General features: G+C 39.3%; 1 protein-coding gene across 5 annotated transcripts in view; it reads left to right on the forward strand.

Moving 5' to 3' along the window:
• HORMAD2 (HORMA domain containing 2) overlaps nucleotides 1-17,626 on the forward strand; it is a 71,202-nt gene that overhangs the window by 15,801 nt on the left and 37,775 nt on the right. For 2 of the 5 annotated variants that reach the window (XM_005218101.5, XM_059876175.1), the window contains exons 3-10: nucleotides 1-142; nucleotides 1,989-2,052; nucleotides 2,606-2,642; nucleotides 5,502-5,522; nucleotides 6,240-6,266; nucleotides 12,549-12,616; nucleotides 15,541-15,692; nucleotides 15,870-16,123. In XM_005218101.5, coding sequence (XP_005218158.1) covers nucleotides 1-142; nucleotides 1,989-2,052; nucleotides 2,606-2,642; nucleotides 5,502-5,522; nucleotides 6,240-6,266; nucleotides 12,549-12,616; nucleotides 15,541-15,692; nucleotides 15,870-16,123 — 765 coding nt within the window. 5 annotated transcript variants of the gene reach the window in all.

Here is a 17,626-nt window from a genome sequence, read left to right on the forward strand (position 1 = left end):
AAAACAGTTTTTCCATCTCAAATCACTAATGAGCATGAATCACTGATAATGGTGAAGAAACTTTTTGCTACTTCTATCTCTTGTATAACGTACCTACGAGGCCTATTTCCAGAGAGCTCTTACGGAGAACGCCATTTGGATGGTAAAGTCTAACTAAATGGTTACTTTGGCTGGTGGAGCCCTTTCCCTCTGTTTGGCAGGAGTAAAACTTTAATTTCTCATGGAGTGTACTAATTCCAGGTCATGGGCCTGTTTGTCAGGATCAATTTGCTAATTCATTTTCCATTTTAATTTCACTTTGTGTAGTGGTTTTACTTGTAGGAACCATTAGTTCCTGGCCAGATACCAAATGACAGGCTGAAGAAAAAAGAAATCTGTATGGACAAGCCCAGTAATTCTAAACTACACCTACAAAAGCAGCAGCCAGGTTGAAATCTATGTGGGTGCTGTACATTTGCACTATTTTTTGTCTCAACTTTGAGACAGACTTCCCCATTGAGGAACTGTAATTGAGAAGTTTTTAAAAATTCTTTCTGTTAGCATATAGAAATAAGCTCGAAAAAAATGCATACCCATCCCAAACCCCTCTACTGATTGACATGGAGATGTCAACAATTACTATTCCAATCAGTTCTGTTCTTTTCTCAATGTTCTCTCTTTTCCAGTTTTCTTCCTTTTATTTCTTATGTCCTTAAATTTATGATCTCATTTCCTTGTATTACAAGCTGTTTCTGTCTCCTTTCCTTCTCTTGTATTAAGAAGAATGTACCTAGGACTCTTCAGTTTTTCAAAAATCATATTTTTTTAAAAAGCTAGATTATGATAACCATTCAGAAAATCTTGCTGATTTGTCACCAAAGTGGGAAAGTATCATTTGGAAAATAAATATAGAGGGCTACAAGTTTCCTTGTAAGATGTTATTTTTCAAAATCTAATTTTACTTTGTTTCTCACATCTGTATTTAATGATAACTTAGGCCTCATTCCAATTTATGTTTCCTTAAACACCATTTGCTTCTCTACATGAGCATCAATGAAATCCATGTGTGCTATAAACACAAAAGCATATTTGTAATTGCAACAGCCTCATTTGTTTTATGCTCTTCTGGTCAGGACAGAAATCTGTAATAGTGAAAATGTTTATATGCAGCACATAGTTGCCGTTTCTCCTCTTGTTTGGAATATAGAATTGGAGAAAGACACGTTTGGGGTAATTAATTAAGCACTTACTGTGTGCCAATCACTAACCTATGCATGGAGGGCAATACCATTGTTTACAGCTTTATTTTTTGTGATAGTTTTAATGGAAGTTATATATGTTCCTCTCGGTGTTTGTACTTAAAGTAGCACATGACATTAAAATGCCCAGTAATAATTTTCATATCCCTCAACAGCAACAGAGGTAACATCAATTTTAGAATAGGAAAACACGATGAAAAGGTGAAGTGATTTATACGAAGTCATAAATGAATCAGTAATTGATTTTAGACTAATCTAAACCAAAACTTTTAATGCTTATCTTATTCTTCCTTCCTATAGTAAAGTGGTTGAATTTCAGATGGAAATTAATATCTGAGAATAACCCATGAAAACATTTTTTATCCTTTTTTTCCCCCCACTGAGAGAGAAATACCAGAGAAGTGATTTGAGATTGAGGTGTATATTTTAAATTGCTTGATATAGCTGGCTGGTCTCAGTACTACCTTATGATAACTTAAAATTCAGCAGAAGCAGAGAAGTGACACAAATTGATTTCACAACCAACTCAGTTGTGTATATTGTAGAAGAGGGGACTGCTAATCTATAATAAAAATGGGAACTAAGCCAATTATCAACATAGGATTTGTTTTAAAATTAGACATTTAGAGATTCAAAATGTTTTTATAAACTATAAAACTAAGTAAGTTGTATAAATAAAATCATGAAAGGAAATACCCTTACTTAGCATGGACAATTTTAGTACAGCAGACTATGTTTCTATTTTTGTAGACCTCAGTTTAAAAATCCTCCGAGAAGATAAAAAATGTCCTGGGTCACTGCATATTATCAAGTGGTAAGTAACTGAAATTCCACCAAAGTTGAACAACATTATTTTTATTATAGCTGAAATTACCCATAAGACTTTATTTGGTAAGATCATTTCCTTAAAACTATTGCCTTCTTCCTTTCTTTTCATGTTTTTTTTTTTTTTTTTACAACTTCCTAGAAATGTGCAACAGTTATCCAATATTATTTTAAGGTACTGACATTCAGTTTTTTTTTTTCTTTTTTAAGAATACAGACTTTCTTTATACAAGGAAGAAAAATATCAATCAAAATTTGATTAGTTATCAAATACATGTCAGTGTGCTAAACATTACCGGATGCAAAAAGAAAAATAAGATGTGGTTCCTACCTCAAAATTGCTTACCTATTATTTATTATAAGTACTGTAAATACATTAAAACATACTAGGAGTTTCTAGAAAATGATTAAATGGGTGAAAGGTGAGATGGTTATCAACTTAAAGTATTTCAAAGCAAAAAAAGTAAATTAGTTTTGTACTTGGGATTCTTTTTGGCTTTGCGTCTGATCCAAATTGACATCAAGCATTTATTTCTTGACAGGATTCAAGGTTGTTTTGATGCTTTGGAAAAGAGATACGTAAGAACATCTTTAAGTTTATACCAGGATCAAAGACTCACCCTTTATCCCTTTAAAAGAAAACTTTAGCCTTTATTTTGTTGTTGTGTTTAAGAGCACAGCAGTTCCTACGTGCCTTCCTTAACCAGTTTCTTTTTACTTTACGTCTCTGTTGTCCTGTTGGTGTCTCGTTTACATCAGTTAGAATTGACACCCTCACTTTTCTCTTTTACATACTCATATCTTTTTGACCACAGAATTTCCTCTGAAGTCACTGGAAGAGATCACAGGATGTGGGACAGGGGAGACAAGAATCTGGCATTTAGCACATTGAGTGGCGATGCAGTGTGCAGATACGAAAGGAAAAGATGGAATTGAATACTTGATTTTTATTCTATGTCAGTTATTTCATTATCTATGTTTGGCACATGTATATAACCTGTTCCCTCAAAATAGCTAGTATTATAGCTTGAATTGTTAAAAATGCAGCCTGAATTTTAAGTGCATTAGATTTTTCTCACTGCCCAAGACAGCTGTGAAGGGTATAAAAATTAGAAGCTCCAGTCTAGTGGAAGAGATAATTTAATAAATGAACTTTGTGCCACTGCTTCCTCCTTTTCCCCATCTGTGTCTTTTTACCCCTTCTCAATTCCTATTTCTTTAAGAAAACTTAAGGTGAGTAAGCTTTACATTGGATTATTTAGTTGCACTGATACACTTCCTTTTTCATTGAACAGTTACTACTTATGAGTTATTCAACGCTGACCAGGAGGTTGAGGAATGCAAAAATAAAACAGACATGAGGTTGTGCACACACACAGCTTGTAGACCAAGGCAGAAGATGAATGACATTCATGTGCACAACTGAGGACCAGCTAGTGAACGCTGGTGTAGCTGCACCTCTTGTTAAAATACTGGAGTACTGTATATCCAGCGCTAAATAAATGCTTCTCTGAGGCCCCACACGACTCCCACCATGTCCTCCCCCTCACCCCACCAGTCTCTGGGGAGTCGTGGATCTCCCCAGACTATTCCACAACCTGGCAACTAAAGGGCTGACAGCTGGCTCAGGGGGAGCTTCCAGGAACCCAGCCGAAGGCTAAGCTGGCACCTTTTCTGATTGCTCTCTACCTGTGCCAGGTTGGGCTATTAAATTTGGAGTTTTTTCATATCAGTTTGATATTTTTATTTAAAAAATCATCTTTATCACAAGTATAAATAATCATAATATTCATTAGAAAGTGATGCAATGCCAAAGGCAAGATATTGATCATGTGCAAAGGAAATATGGAAAAGTGGGATTACAGCCAGTGAGAGGCAAGAGGGAAATCTTTGGGAGAAAATGACTCCTGAGATTTGAAGGCCCTTAGTATTTAGATGGGTTGAGAGGGGTAGAAGGTCATCACCAGTACACCAAACAGCACTCATTCATTTTCCTGTCCATTCATCGAGCAACATTTCTTGAGTGTCCATCATTGAGGGGCAGTGCAAAGTAGTTAAGAGCTCAAGGCTTGGAAAAAGCCAGCCTGAAGTGAATCTTAGTTCTGCCATTTAATTCCTGTGTCTTGGCATGTAACCTACCTCTTAGGGTTTCTTTACAGTAATATTAGAACCTACCTCAGGGTTGTTTGAGAATTAAATGAGTTAATAATCCAAGGCAGCAGTTTTCAAATGTTAGCTTGCGTCAGAGTCACCTGGAGGGCCTGGTAAAACACACATTGCCAGGTTTCACCTCCAAATTTCTGGTGTGAGAATTTTCATTTCAGACAAGTTCCAAGTGATGCTGAGGCTGCTGGCCTAGGGATCACACTTTCTAAGGCATCACTCTCACCATTGTTCACCAAGTTCAAGCCACACAAGGATTCTAGAACATGCTGAGTGCCTTCTACCTTTGTACATATTATTTTTCCTGCAAAAGTTTCTTCCCTACCCCACACCCTTTATCTGGCTAATTCCAATTTATCCTTCATGTCCCAGCCTAAATATTTACTTCCTCCGAAAGGCTTTCCTTGACAAGCCCCGGCCCCCTGCCACCCTTCTCCCAGCCTAGATTGTCCATCTGTTTAATGTTCACAACCTAACTGCTTCATAGCAATTAACACACTTGTGATGATGTACCTATGTGTGTGGTTTTTTTTTTTTTTTTTTTTTGTCCTCTCCTGCTGGTATGCATGTTCCCTGAGATCAGGGGCCATTTCTACTTTTGAATGAATGAATGAGCTATTAATTAAATAATGTAAGTTAGAGTTTCACTGGGTAGTCTTAAAGTCAGTTGTATGCAGTAACCAAAATGGCCACACAGCGTCACTAAAGTTTTAGTCCTTTGGGTGAAATAGGTGAATAATTTGATAGGAAGTTATGGTCCTGAAAATTTTCTCATCTGTGTCATAGTGTTTAAAAGTTGGTGATAGACTTGATTCTGTCTCTGTATCTATGTATTCTGTTATTCTTTCAAACAGAGAGAATCTGATCTGTAATGTATACGTAGGGAGGGCAGGGGTTTTGTAGAACTCATATCAGACTTCAGATTTTTAACTCTAGTAGATTCCTTTCAAAGGGCAAAATGTTTTAGAGATGCTTATGGCATATTTAACTCTTATAATGAATTATTTTGTGTATCTTTTCCCTCCCAAACTAGAATGTAACTTATAGAGAGTAAGTCTAGTTATCTTTTTTTTTTCCATCCTTCCCCTCCCCAGCAGAACCCTGGGTATGTAATAGACACTCACTTGGATGAATGGATAATTAGTATCCATTTCTCTGACCTTCTGAATATTTTTTCTACTCCAATTCTTGGAACCTCTCTGACGTCATAGTTTAACTGAAAAACAGTAACACAGGTGCAAATGTGTAGTAACAACAGTTTCTTTTCTCTTACAGCTCCGCATGGCAGTGCTGACAGTAAGTACGCATTTAAAGACGAGCCCTCTGCCTCTGCTTCATTGTCTTTTGGCAAGTGAGAGGTTAAACAGTGTACTCTCTCCCATCCTTCCTGAATTTCATTGTCCTATGACATTTTGGAATTAAAAAAAACTCGATCAAAGCTTTTACTAAAATGTCACAGTCTATATATTTCTTTGGCATATTATAATAACTGAGGAAATATATAGGATATACTATCTGTTCTATCTACTAGCTATCAGGATTTCATTTTCTGAGTTACTTTACAGACTCAAAGTTCCTTGTTTTTGAAGTTCTGCAGATTTTTTTGAAGTTTTGTATACTGCTGGGTATAGCATGGTATATGTCATTAAGAACAGAAAGAAAATGAGACAATACTACTGAGAGTCATAGGTATATAAATTATTTTAAAAATTTAAAACCATAACCAATTATTTAGAATTTATTTGTAGCTCAGTTACAGTAATTATAAATACCTGGCTATCAATTTCCTTATAGTCAATGTTCATGGAATACTATAAAGTCTGTGTTCACAAAATTAGAGCTTATTCCACCTCTACCTTGAAATATATATCTCCAGATACATATAATCTATGCATATATGTATTTCAGTACTCGATTAATATATCACAAACTGAACTCCTCACATAGCAAATGTATTCTGTGAGGAGTAATCTAGTTTCAGAAATTAAATGCTGTTTATTTCTCTTTAAATAGCTTTACACAAACCCCAAGGAACCTGAGGTAAGAACACATAGAGATGGGCAGTATATGTATATTTCAATATGTTTACCTGAGTTGAGGCCATAGATTATGTCACTAGACTACCAAATGAGCAAAGTAACTCATAGTGAGCTCTTTCTGTGTGTTTTATTATAAATGTCACCAATTCTTTATTATGCAATTTAAAAAAACTACCTAGCAGTACTGGGGAAAAACACTGAGTGGAACTGAAGCCTATTCCCTAACACCTTAACAGTGAGAATCTGATTTATGAAGACTGCATTTCCTTTCATTTTGACTAATGCTGAATCCTTTCTATTTGTGGTCTTTGGGGCATAAACATGCTAAACCTTTTTTTTTTAAAGACTAACTAAATTCTCCCCGTCTGACCTTCTCATAGATTTCCAAGCTTTACCTTTTTCCTTCTCTCTGTAAATTTCTTCCCTCTGCTTATTGAATCCTACTCATCCTCAACGCCAACTTGTGTCTGAAACTTCATCTGAAACTTCCATGAGAGCCTCTTTGATTATTTTGTTCACACTAAGTTCTTCCTTCTCTGAATTCCCTTTTCCAGCAGGACCTCACAATTCAACACTCTTGATTCCTATAGATTACTTTATCTTCCTAGCCAGACTGTGAATTCTTGAGGACAAGGTCCTTGTCTTCTTTTTATCCCCCAGAGTGACTGTCATCGTACTGAGTACACGGTGGTTACCTGTGCTGCTTTGAACAGCAGCCGAGGTCACAGCACAGGAATGGAAGGAGATGCCCTTCCTCCTTTCTTCTCATTCTGACCTCTATTTTCCTCTCAGCTTGCTTTCTTCTTCCCCTTTCCTTGCTTTCAATTTTCTTTCCCTAAGCCTATGAATTTAGCCTAAATGGTGACCTTCACAACTAAGCTGAGCATTATTTTAGCCTTTACTATCCACTCTTTGGCAAGATTATAAATAGCTGTTTGAGCAAGGCTGAAGAAAACTGGTGCATGCAGGTGGGTAACAATTCCTCAGTGCCTAAGCTACCTCTGTATATCTCTATCTTTAGTTTAGTTTTCAGGTTTTTTTTTCCAGTACATTTGAAGAGAAGTTTCCCAAAGTAAGATCTCCAATAAATTGGTCATTTCCTTCATGCAATAAATTACTAACTTTTCTTCTGCATGTGAAACTCCGAGTCTGAAATTTTTTGAGGCTTTTTGAGGTAGTACTGTGCTTAGGAAATTGGGCTTATCTACAGAAAAATATTACAGAGTGGGAAGAAAACTGTTAAATGGAATTTGATGTAGGCAATATATATAATAAAGTTAGAAAGCAAAATCAGCTTATTATATGATAAGTTCTGAGCCATCATTTATGACCTAGAAAAAATATTCTGAACTCTTACATATTGTTTCCTATAGCAATGATCCCTAACCTCTGTGTTCATGGAACACTTTTGATTACTAGATAATTTGGTGGCATGTTTAAGAGGATGAAAAGACTCAAAAAGACTCCACACATCTCAGCAATAATTATGGTATAACTGTGGCACAGCGATGCTCATAGCCTGAGAGTATCCATGGGTTACACTGTTTCATGATTGCTCTTTAGCATCAAGTCACTGAGAGAACTATTTATGTCTTTGATCTCACTCTTTTATATACTCTCAAAACACCATTCTCACATAAACAGTCTTATCTAATATGGTACCATGTTTCTTAACTCATATTGGTAGAAGCATAGCCTCCCCTAAGCAGAATTGCACAAACAATAACAACATTAATATTTACCTGAAGCAAAAAAGCATGTTACACATGGACTAAAATTTGCAGTGCTCCTGTGAAGAGTTGTCATGGTACACCAGTTGCGAACCTCTGGCTTAAACAAGTGTGCTTATTCTGTCCAGAGACCAGCAGTGTTGGGGGCATTGCACAAAGCTGTGGTGCTTCTACACCTGAGGTTTTGTCCTGGTTGCTCCACCTCAAGAAAGATGAACTGGCAAAAGTAACTAAAGTAGTGAAGAGGGCAGTGTAGCTCCTCTGCAGATTCATGCTACAGAGTGGGTGAGGGTATTAATGAGATGTGTGACCTAACACATGATAGACCCATAAAGAATTACTGTATTTGAATAAAAGACACTTGTTCCTTGGAAGAAAAGCTGTGACAAACCTAGAGAGTATAAAAAGCAGAGACATCACTTTGCCAACAAAGGTCCGTATGGTCAAAGCTATGGTTTTTCCAGTAGTCATGTATGGATGTGAGAGTTGGACCATAAAGAAGATTGAGTGCCAGAGAACTGATGCTTTAGATTGTGGTGTTGGAGAAGGCTCTTGAGAGTCCCTTGGACTGCATGGAGATCCAACCAGTCAATCTTAAAGGAAATCAGTCCTGAATATTCATTGGAAGGACTGATGCTGAAGCTGGAACTCCAATACTCTGGCCACCTGATGTGAAGAGCCAGCTCGCTGGATGAGGATGAGAGGATGAGATGGTTGGGTGGCATCACCAACTCAATGGACATAAATCTGAGCAAACTCCAGGAGATAGTGAAGGGTAGGAAAGCATGGCATGCCGCAGTCCATGGAGTTGCAGAGTCGGACACAGGTGACACAACAGCGCAGCTCTTAGCGTTGCACCATCCGGTTTTCTTTGTGACTACCAGAGGTGGTCAGCGCCACTTTTAATAGATCATTGCAGGAACTGAACTACAGACGGTCCCTGTTTCTAGCCACAATATACTTTTGGAGATGTGTTTAATTCTGTAAGATGAAATCCAATTGAATGTGAACTCTATCCTGGCTGACTATTCATTAAGCAGGTATTAATTAGGTTCCACTTATGTGTCTGACACACAGGAATTAATGGGATAGACAAGGTCCCTGCTGTCTGGAAGCTTACGTTAAGCTTATGAAGGAGGGTAAACAATAAACAAGTAAACAAAAGTTAGCGACAGTTTCAGCTACATCATAAGGCTACAGAAATAGAAGAAGGTGGTACGCTGGAGAGTGCCAAGTGGGAATGGAGGAGAAAAGATTGGAGAGCAGTCCCTGGAAGGTCTCCCTGAGGGGCCACTGTTTGAGCTGAGACTAAGTGGCCAGAAGAGCCGCCCTGTGCAGGATCGTGAAAGGCAACAGCATGGGACTGGCATAGCAATACAGGAGTTAACACTGCAGACGCCAGAGTCCGATCCCAGCTCTACTGCTCACTAGCTTCATCTGTAACGGTGTAATGCCTGCTCCCAGTCTGGCTATGTAAGAATGAGCAGATGCAGAGCATTTAGGGAAGTGCCCAAGTATCATGATTACTGTCATCAACTGGAGACAGCATACCCCAGAGGGCAGTTGTGTGAAGGCCTGAAGGCAGGAAGGTATCTTCATGGACAGAGAGGCTGCCCTGGGCCTGGAGCTGGGTGAGTGGGGTGGCAGGAAGAGGCAAAAGAGAAGGTCAGAGAGGTCGGCAGGGCACAGATGAGTCAGGCCAGTGGACCAAGGTAAACCGGATTTTATCCTGAGGGCAGTGGGAAACCATTAACAAAGGAGCAACACGGTCTGCTTTGCATTTTCCAAACTTTTTTTGGCCATAGAACAGAGAAAGAATTTGGAGGAGGAGGAATAGTTTGGAAGCAAGCAGATCAGATGGAAAGAGCTGGTCTTGGCTTGGATGGGGTGAAGAGAATGGAGGTGAAGAGAACCAGATGGCCTGGGGATGCGCTTTGGAGACAGGCCTGAAAAGTCTTGCCAGTGGGTTGGAACATGGAGGGAGAATGAAAGGCTGTATATGTTGCTGTTGCTCTGGTCCATGTGGATACATTCAGTATGATTAATAGAAACCATTGGTGAGCAGCTTAAAGGCTCATCTTTATTAGGCAACACATTAATCTGAAAAGCAGGAGAATGTTTTATGAGGTGTTAAGAAGAGACTAGTGCCTGCTGTAAATATCCCTTCTTTGATCAATCAGACACAGATTGAAGTTATTAAGCATGAGTATCTTCTGTAAAACAATTGGACTTTCCTGGTGGCTCAGACGGTAAAGAGTCCGCCTGCAATGCAGGAGACCTGGGTTCAGTCCCTGGGTCAGGAAGATCCCCTGGAGAAGGGAATGGCTACCCACTCCAGTATTCTTGCCTGGAGAATGCCATGGAGCTAGAGATTCCATGTAGCCTGGTGGGCTGCAGTCCCTGGGGTCGCAAAGAATCAGACACAACTAACACACACAGTGAAAAACAATTACAAACATGACTCTTATCAGTTGCCCTACAGACCAAATAAGAAAGTGTCAACTTTTTATCAACCACTATGGGATCTACTCTTGATACAATTAAAAGATAGCTTGGAGCATCAAAAAGCTAGAGCTGGTTGGGAAACACGGGCGGGCAGGAAGAACAGGCACTGTTTACCTGACAGGGCAGCTACACCCTCATCCACGAAGAAGGGTGTTGTGTATCTAGCCTGTTGGGAGAAAACCTGTTGCTGTGGGCTCCTCCAGTCTCATACATCTCTCCTACTGGACTCACAAAGCAGCCTTCTGATCTTGGTTTGATTTCTCACATAGACTGTTTTGCTAGAAAATTTTTTTTATCTTAAAATTAACTCCATTGCAAATTAGTCTTTTAAGAATGTAAGCAGCATGAGCCAGTATCCCCAGAACCAGCTGACTGTGATTAATGGGACACCAAATCTCAGATAGAAACAGGTAACAAGAACGTTGTGATTTTTTTCCTCATCAATCTAACATTCCCATTCCCACACTGTCAAGGAACAAAACACTGAAACGATGAAGGAAGTCTTTTTTGTGTTCTGACTTAAACTCACAGCCTTTGCCTGTCTGTCTTCAGCACCTTCTCCAGCTCTGTGGGTAGATTACTGTTGACTCTCTAGCAACGAAGGGGTTGGGGTGGCGGCCCCATGCAGTGGAAGGCCATGCGTAATTCATGGCAGGCCCTCCTTGCACAGAGTTCCTCTGTATCCTTGGTTCTGCATGCTCTGGATTCAACAATCATGTATCACATACAGCTGTAGTATTTACTATTGAAAAAAAATCCATTTTTAAGTGGGCCTGCATGGTTCAAACCTGTGTTGTTCAAGAGTCAACTGTATGTGTATCTGGGTCAAATGTTAGCTTCAACTGCTAGGCGATCATTTTATTTTAAATGGACTACATCTCTCACGAGGAAATCTGTCCCTCTCTATTTCTAGCTTATTTATTTATGTTTGTCTCTATTTATAGCTGGCAGATAGCAGTGGTTTCTAGTTTTTAGTGCAAGATCACGAAAGTAAAAAAAAAAAGATCTGATACCACAGACTCTGGTTCTTTTTCAAATTTTTCTAGTTTACCTGCTGCCATTGTAGTCTTCCCTGAATTACTACCATCTTAATTATTTCATGGTTCCCACCTCTCTGAACTCTTAAAATAGCCAAGGTGATCTTTAAAAATTGCAAATCACTCCCATGCTTAATACCACTCACCATTCACTTCCTGTTTACTTGGAATAAAGTCCAAGCCTCTTAGTTACAAGGCACCACAGTTTCCTCTACAACCTCATCTCCTACACTCTCCCCTTTGCTCACTCATCATCAGCCACTTGGCCTCCTCTGTAATCCTGAAGGCGGCTTCCTTTCCTCCTCTAGAGCATTAGCCTCGCTGTTTCTTCTGCCTGGGGTGCCCCGCCTTCCCCCACATCTGCGCAGGACTGACCCTTGTCAAGGAGGCTCAGCTCAAACATCACCTCATTAGCGAGGGCTTCCTTGGCCCTTCCCAACCCAGTCAGCACCTCGCCCTTCCGTCGTCTGTCACAGGCTGTGCTTCATATTGTCTACAGCACTTATTACTACCTGAAATTGTTGTTTGTTTACTTATTTACCGGCCATTTCTCCCACAGTCTGTGTACTCCGGAAAAACAGGGACCTTTTCTGTCACGTTCACCACAGTGACTCCAGTGCCTGACCCAAAGTAGACATTCAATAAATGTCTGTTCCATGAATGAATGGTTTCTTAGCTGGTTCCACTGTTACTGACCAAAGCCAGGTCAGACACTTGACTCTGGACTTTAGTTTCTCCAGCTTTAAAGCAGTAACAATAGACTATGCCATCTAAGTCATTTTTAGCTTGGAGGAGAAAAACTGTTATCTTTTTATCTGGAGATATCACTCCTGAATAATGTCATGCTATAAAACAAACAAGTATGAAGGGTATAGAAGGGAAGCAGTGAAGGTGTATACTGTTACTAGATAAGAAAACACCTGTAACACCTGATAAGTAACACCTGTTACTAGATAAGAAAATGCAGAGATTTTCTGAAAGCAATTTCTTTCTTCCCTTTGATATTTCTAGAAAGTGACTGAGATATACCAGTTCAAATTCAAATACACAAAAGAAGGAGCCACTATGGATTTTGACAGGTAGAATCTGTTTAATAAATATAAGAAATACATAGGATTGAGGTAAACATATACCTCTTGAGGCCAGAGATAGGCCTTACACTTTCTTGTAACTTCCCCAATAATCTTACAAAAAACTTGCTATTATAAAAAGGGAATGTAATAATTGTTTAAATTTCTGAAATCCATGGATGAAGGTGGTGGGAGAAGAGGCTTCCTTTGCTTCTTTCCCTCTTCTCCTTGTAGGTGATACTGGTAGGTCGAAAGGCAGTTAAGTTTAGTGGTCAAGAGTCCTAATTCTTAAGGCAGAAAGATCTAGCTTGGATCCCCAGCTCTGACATTTCTGGTCATATAATTTTGTACAGAATATTCAGCCTCCCCAGATGTTAGCATTCTCATCTGCACAGTGGAATTAATAATATCTACTTCATATGGGTGCTGTGATTGTTAAATTATAATGCATGGGTAAAGCTTTACCAGTTCCTGGCAGGTAAGAAGCACACAGTAAATGATACCTAGTGGTCGCGGTGGTGATGGTGGTGGTCTTTACGGTGGCTGCTGGGTAGCCCAGCAGTAGAAATAATATTGATGGGGCTGTGCATGTGGTGTTGATTGAAGAACTCTGTGAGGCTCTATCTAACCACTAACCCAAAGCTTCTGAACTGCTATGCCAAGAAAGCAATCCTTTCTACCCTCAGAACAGCCAGATGGGGACTGGGATAGGCGAAGCCCCTGCTCTTTTTACCTGTAGACACAAATATTCTCATCTGCTTACCCCCGTATGTCATACGAATACAACCATCTATATTGTATCCTTGTATGGAAAAGACTGGAAAGCACTGCATTTTCCTATCAAGTCTAAAATTTTAAGTTTTAGGTGTACTAGTGGATTAAATAGCAAGGACAAGGACAGTTGCTTCAGAAGGTCCTCAGTACGCGGAGATGTTTCATTCCCCTCCCAGCTTTTGGATTCAGATAGAGCTGAGTATTCCTAATGAGATGGAATAGAAGTGGGGCGGGTGGAGGATGGAGAAAAGCCCTGGCTGGCAGAGAGCTCCACCTCAGAGGCATGAGTCTCTCTGAAAGGAATGACTGAAGAGAAATATGGCCTTATTCTCAATTTTCCATACGATGAGCTCTGTCTCATCACTTACTACAAGTTTTACAATTTCTCTCCAAGATTCATACCCTTATAATCCTCTCCCTTGTAAAATTTCCAGACAGCACTAGGATGTGAAGAGGAAGTAGGTTCTAGGAATAAGAATTAAGGTACTAAACATCATTAGCTAACATCTGTATAATACTTTACAGAGTGTTCAGAGCTTTTCATATATATACTCTTACATAAAACAGCTGCCTTTTGCTCTCTAAAATTCAAATCTAAGTGCCACTGACAACCAGATTAATCTCTTTTGTCGTGAAGGCACATATATCTAGAGGTGAGCAGTGTAACAGAAATGGCCAAATCTTTCTGCTACTCAGGAAGAGAAGGTAATGCATACTAGACCAAAGCTGGGCCTTTGCTCGGGTGACTTAATACAAAATTACCTTATCACCTCTTACATAGTAAAGATGATTTTCCTTTTAAAAAACAGTACAAGGAAGTCTTGGGTATGATTTTACATGAAACAATTTCATGACTATGATGTATACTGGAGGATCCCATGAACTTCATGGCTATCACCCTTCCCTTTGGTTACTTATTTCAAACTGACTAGATCCTGGCAGACAAAACTTTAAGTTGTTCAGAACTGAAAAAGGAGCAAATGTGTTTACTTAATAATGTTTGTTTTATGAATTCATACTACCTCTAGTAGTTCAGTTACTAAGGATTATTTTTCAGTATTGCGTACTTACTACGTGAAAGGCATTGTACAAATATATTGTAGTCATAGTCCTTCCTGGAAACTACTCAAATGTGAGACTAATCGGGGGGAAATTTTTGGAGAGAAATAAAAAATGTTTAGAGTTGGAAGGTAATTTAGCCCAATTTGCTCATTCACTCAATACAACAAATGTTTATTGAGTACTTACTGGGGTTGGGCACCAAACTTAGTACTGTGGAGATGAAAAATGCAGCCACTCAGTCTAGAGGGCACAGGGGTGAGGTGTAGGCATGACCAGAGAAGACTTCCTGAAGAGACGACACACGGGTGTCAGGAAGACAAGTGGGAAAGCTCAGTATGAGCAGAGTGAGCAGCACACACAACGCATGGGGGTAAGAAGGGATCGGGGACCAGTTACAGATGAAGGCGGAGGTGAGGGTGTGGCTGCTGAAAGGCCATTGTACACACTGCTCTCGAAGTTCAGTGAAAAGTGATGGATACAATATAAGAAACTTAAGACTTGAGTGACACGAGTGGATTTTCCTTTTAGGAATATGTATTAGAGTGGTGTGGAGAATGTTTTGCAGTGTGAACAAGAAGGAAAACAGGAAGAATAGTCAGTCATGGTGATAATCCATGCAAGAGTGAGAAGGGGATACCTCTGAGAGATACCCAGATGGTACAAAGGCCAGAGACGACGACCGATTTAATTCGGAGAGGTGTAGAAACGTGTAAGCTTATCTCACAAAGGAGCTAACTGACCTGGTGTGTCTAAGTGACTTGACCGGAGTCATTCAGCTAGGTAGCAACAGAGCCAATATTAAATGTCAAGTCCATTGTTCTCAGTATTAAATTATGTGGTCATTTATAAATCAAATAAAAAAAAATCAGGTCACATTTAAAATGCCTTAAGGGAACTTGCTACTTAAGAACCCCTTTGTATATACATTGCAAAAAGTGCAATAACTCCTTTGATTTACATTCTAAAATAGTCTCAAGAGTGTCCTGCGTTTAGTTTATATTTATCTGCTCATACAGTAAAAATTTTTGTTCTTTTTGAAATACATTTTCAATATTATATGTGATTGAAAAGTGTGCTGTTTCCTTACATGATTACAGCAGTAACACAAGCTTCGAAAGTGGGACGAACAGTGAAGATATTAAGAAAGCCAGTGTTCTGCTGATCCGCAAACTGTACATGCTGATGCAGAACCTTGGACCCCTTCCTAACGATGTTATACTGACTATGACACTCCATTACTACAATGCAGGTAGGTGCAGACCTCTAGTCAAATCCCCTCTTTAGTGCTGAAGTAGTGTTTTGGATAAACAGAAGGATTTTGGCAAGCCTTTGAAAGAGATGGCTGTTGTTACACATAAAAGACTAACCTGACTTGTTCTCCTGAAACTCACAGTTTTCTTGGTTTTCTGCCCTCTCCATTTTGCAGTGACCCCAAATGATTACCAGCCCCCTGGCTTTAAAGAAGGAGTAAGCTCACACTTACTGCTGTTCGAAGGAGAGCCTGTAAACCTTCAAGTGGGAATGGTCTCCACTGGCTTTCACAGCATGAAAGTAAAAGTCACAACCGAAGCCACCAGAGTGTCTGATCTGGAGAGCAGCCTCTTCCAGGAGAGCGGCACGACGGAGATTGCGCATCAGGGTCTCGACTGCGATGAGGAGGAGGAGGAATGCAACACTGAGGTAAGGCAAAGCCGCAGTGCCCCTCTGCTGCTTTGGTTAGACCCAGCTGAGTGTTTCAGCTCCCGCACAGCTCGTATCACAGTATAACCGTCCAGTGGAGTGTGCTGGGTATAAAAACAAAAACAAAACTAGCCCCTGACCTCAAGTCTTTATTCTAAAAAAGCACTATATTCAAGAAGGAAATAGACTTTGTTAAATGAAACTGTCCATGGCTAGGAGGGAAAGATAGACCTTCTGTTGGGTTGGCCAAAGATTTTGTTTGGGTTTTTCCATAGCACCTTATGCAAAACCCAAACAAACTCTCTGGCCAACCCAATAATATACTTCTTTTTAGAAAAAGTACCCATGAACGTAGAAAATTCGGGATTTTCTTTATCTTAAAAGAGCATATTAAACATTTAAAAATATTCTAAGTGTTTATTCATACTCACTGTAAGTATAATTAAGTTCTTGATGACCGGGGTACAAGTGTTACGGATAACCCTAAGTTAGAGTGCATTCGTTTTCACTGCTGTAGGATATTGTACTCTTGATAGACATTCTTTCTCTTTGTAATCGTTATGAACATTCATGTATACACCTCCTTGTACACATGCAAGAGCGTCTCAGAGGACTGTTCCCAAGAGTCCTAGGGCTTGCACATTCTCAGCTTTCTTAGGTAGTGACAAACTGTTTTCCACAATGGTTGTACCAGTCTGTGCTCCGGCACCAGTGGAGGGGGTGCTTGCCATCCTTGACAACACTTGGTATTACCCATGTTTATGGTTTCTGCCTAACCGCTGGATGTAAATGATTTGATTTTGATTTGCATTTCCATGATTATTAATGAGCTTAAGCATCTTTTCATGTGTATTGGCTGTTGTGGTTTTTTATGTATATAAAGTAACTATTCAAGACTTTTATGCATTTTTCTATTGGGTTATTTATCTTTTCCTCATTGATTTAAAAAATATATCCTAAATAATAACTTGTTTCCATTATTTATGTTACAGTATTTTTTTTTAGGTTTGTGGCTTATCTCTTCACTTTCTTTAAGCTCCTTTTTGCTAAAGAGATGTTCTTAATTTTAACGTAGTCAAACTTTTCCTCTAACGTGCTTTTGGATGTTAAGAAATCCTTCCTTATCTGAGGTCATTTATGATACTTTCGTTTGTTTTGTTATAAAAGTTTAAGGTTTTTCTTTTTTACAGTTAAATTTTTATTCTACTTGGAGTTAATTTTTATTTGTGGGGTCAGGTAGACCAGACTCCTTTTACATTTTAAAACCCAAGTATAATACACATACAGAAAACAACATACGTCATAATATATATCTTGCACAAATGCTCAGTCATATCTGACTCTTTGCAACCCCATGGACTCTAGCCCACCAGGCTACTCTGTCCATGGGATTCTCCAGGCAAGAATACTGGAGTGGGTTGCCATGTCCTCCTCCAGGGGATCTTGCCGACCCAGGGATCAAACCTGCATTTCTTTGTGTCTCCTGCATTGGCAGACACATTC

The sequence above is a fragment of the Bos taurus genome, chromosome 17 (genome assembly GCF_002263795.3).
Source record: "Bos taurus isolate L1 Dominette 01449 registration number 42190680 breed Hereford chromosome 17, ARS-UCD2.0, whole genome shotgun sequence".
Lineage (NCBI taxonomy): Eukaryota > Metazoa > Chordata > Mammalia > Artiodactyla > Bovidae > Bos > Bos taurus.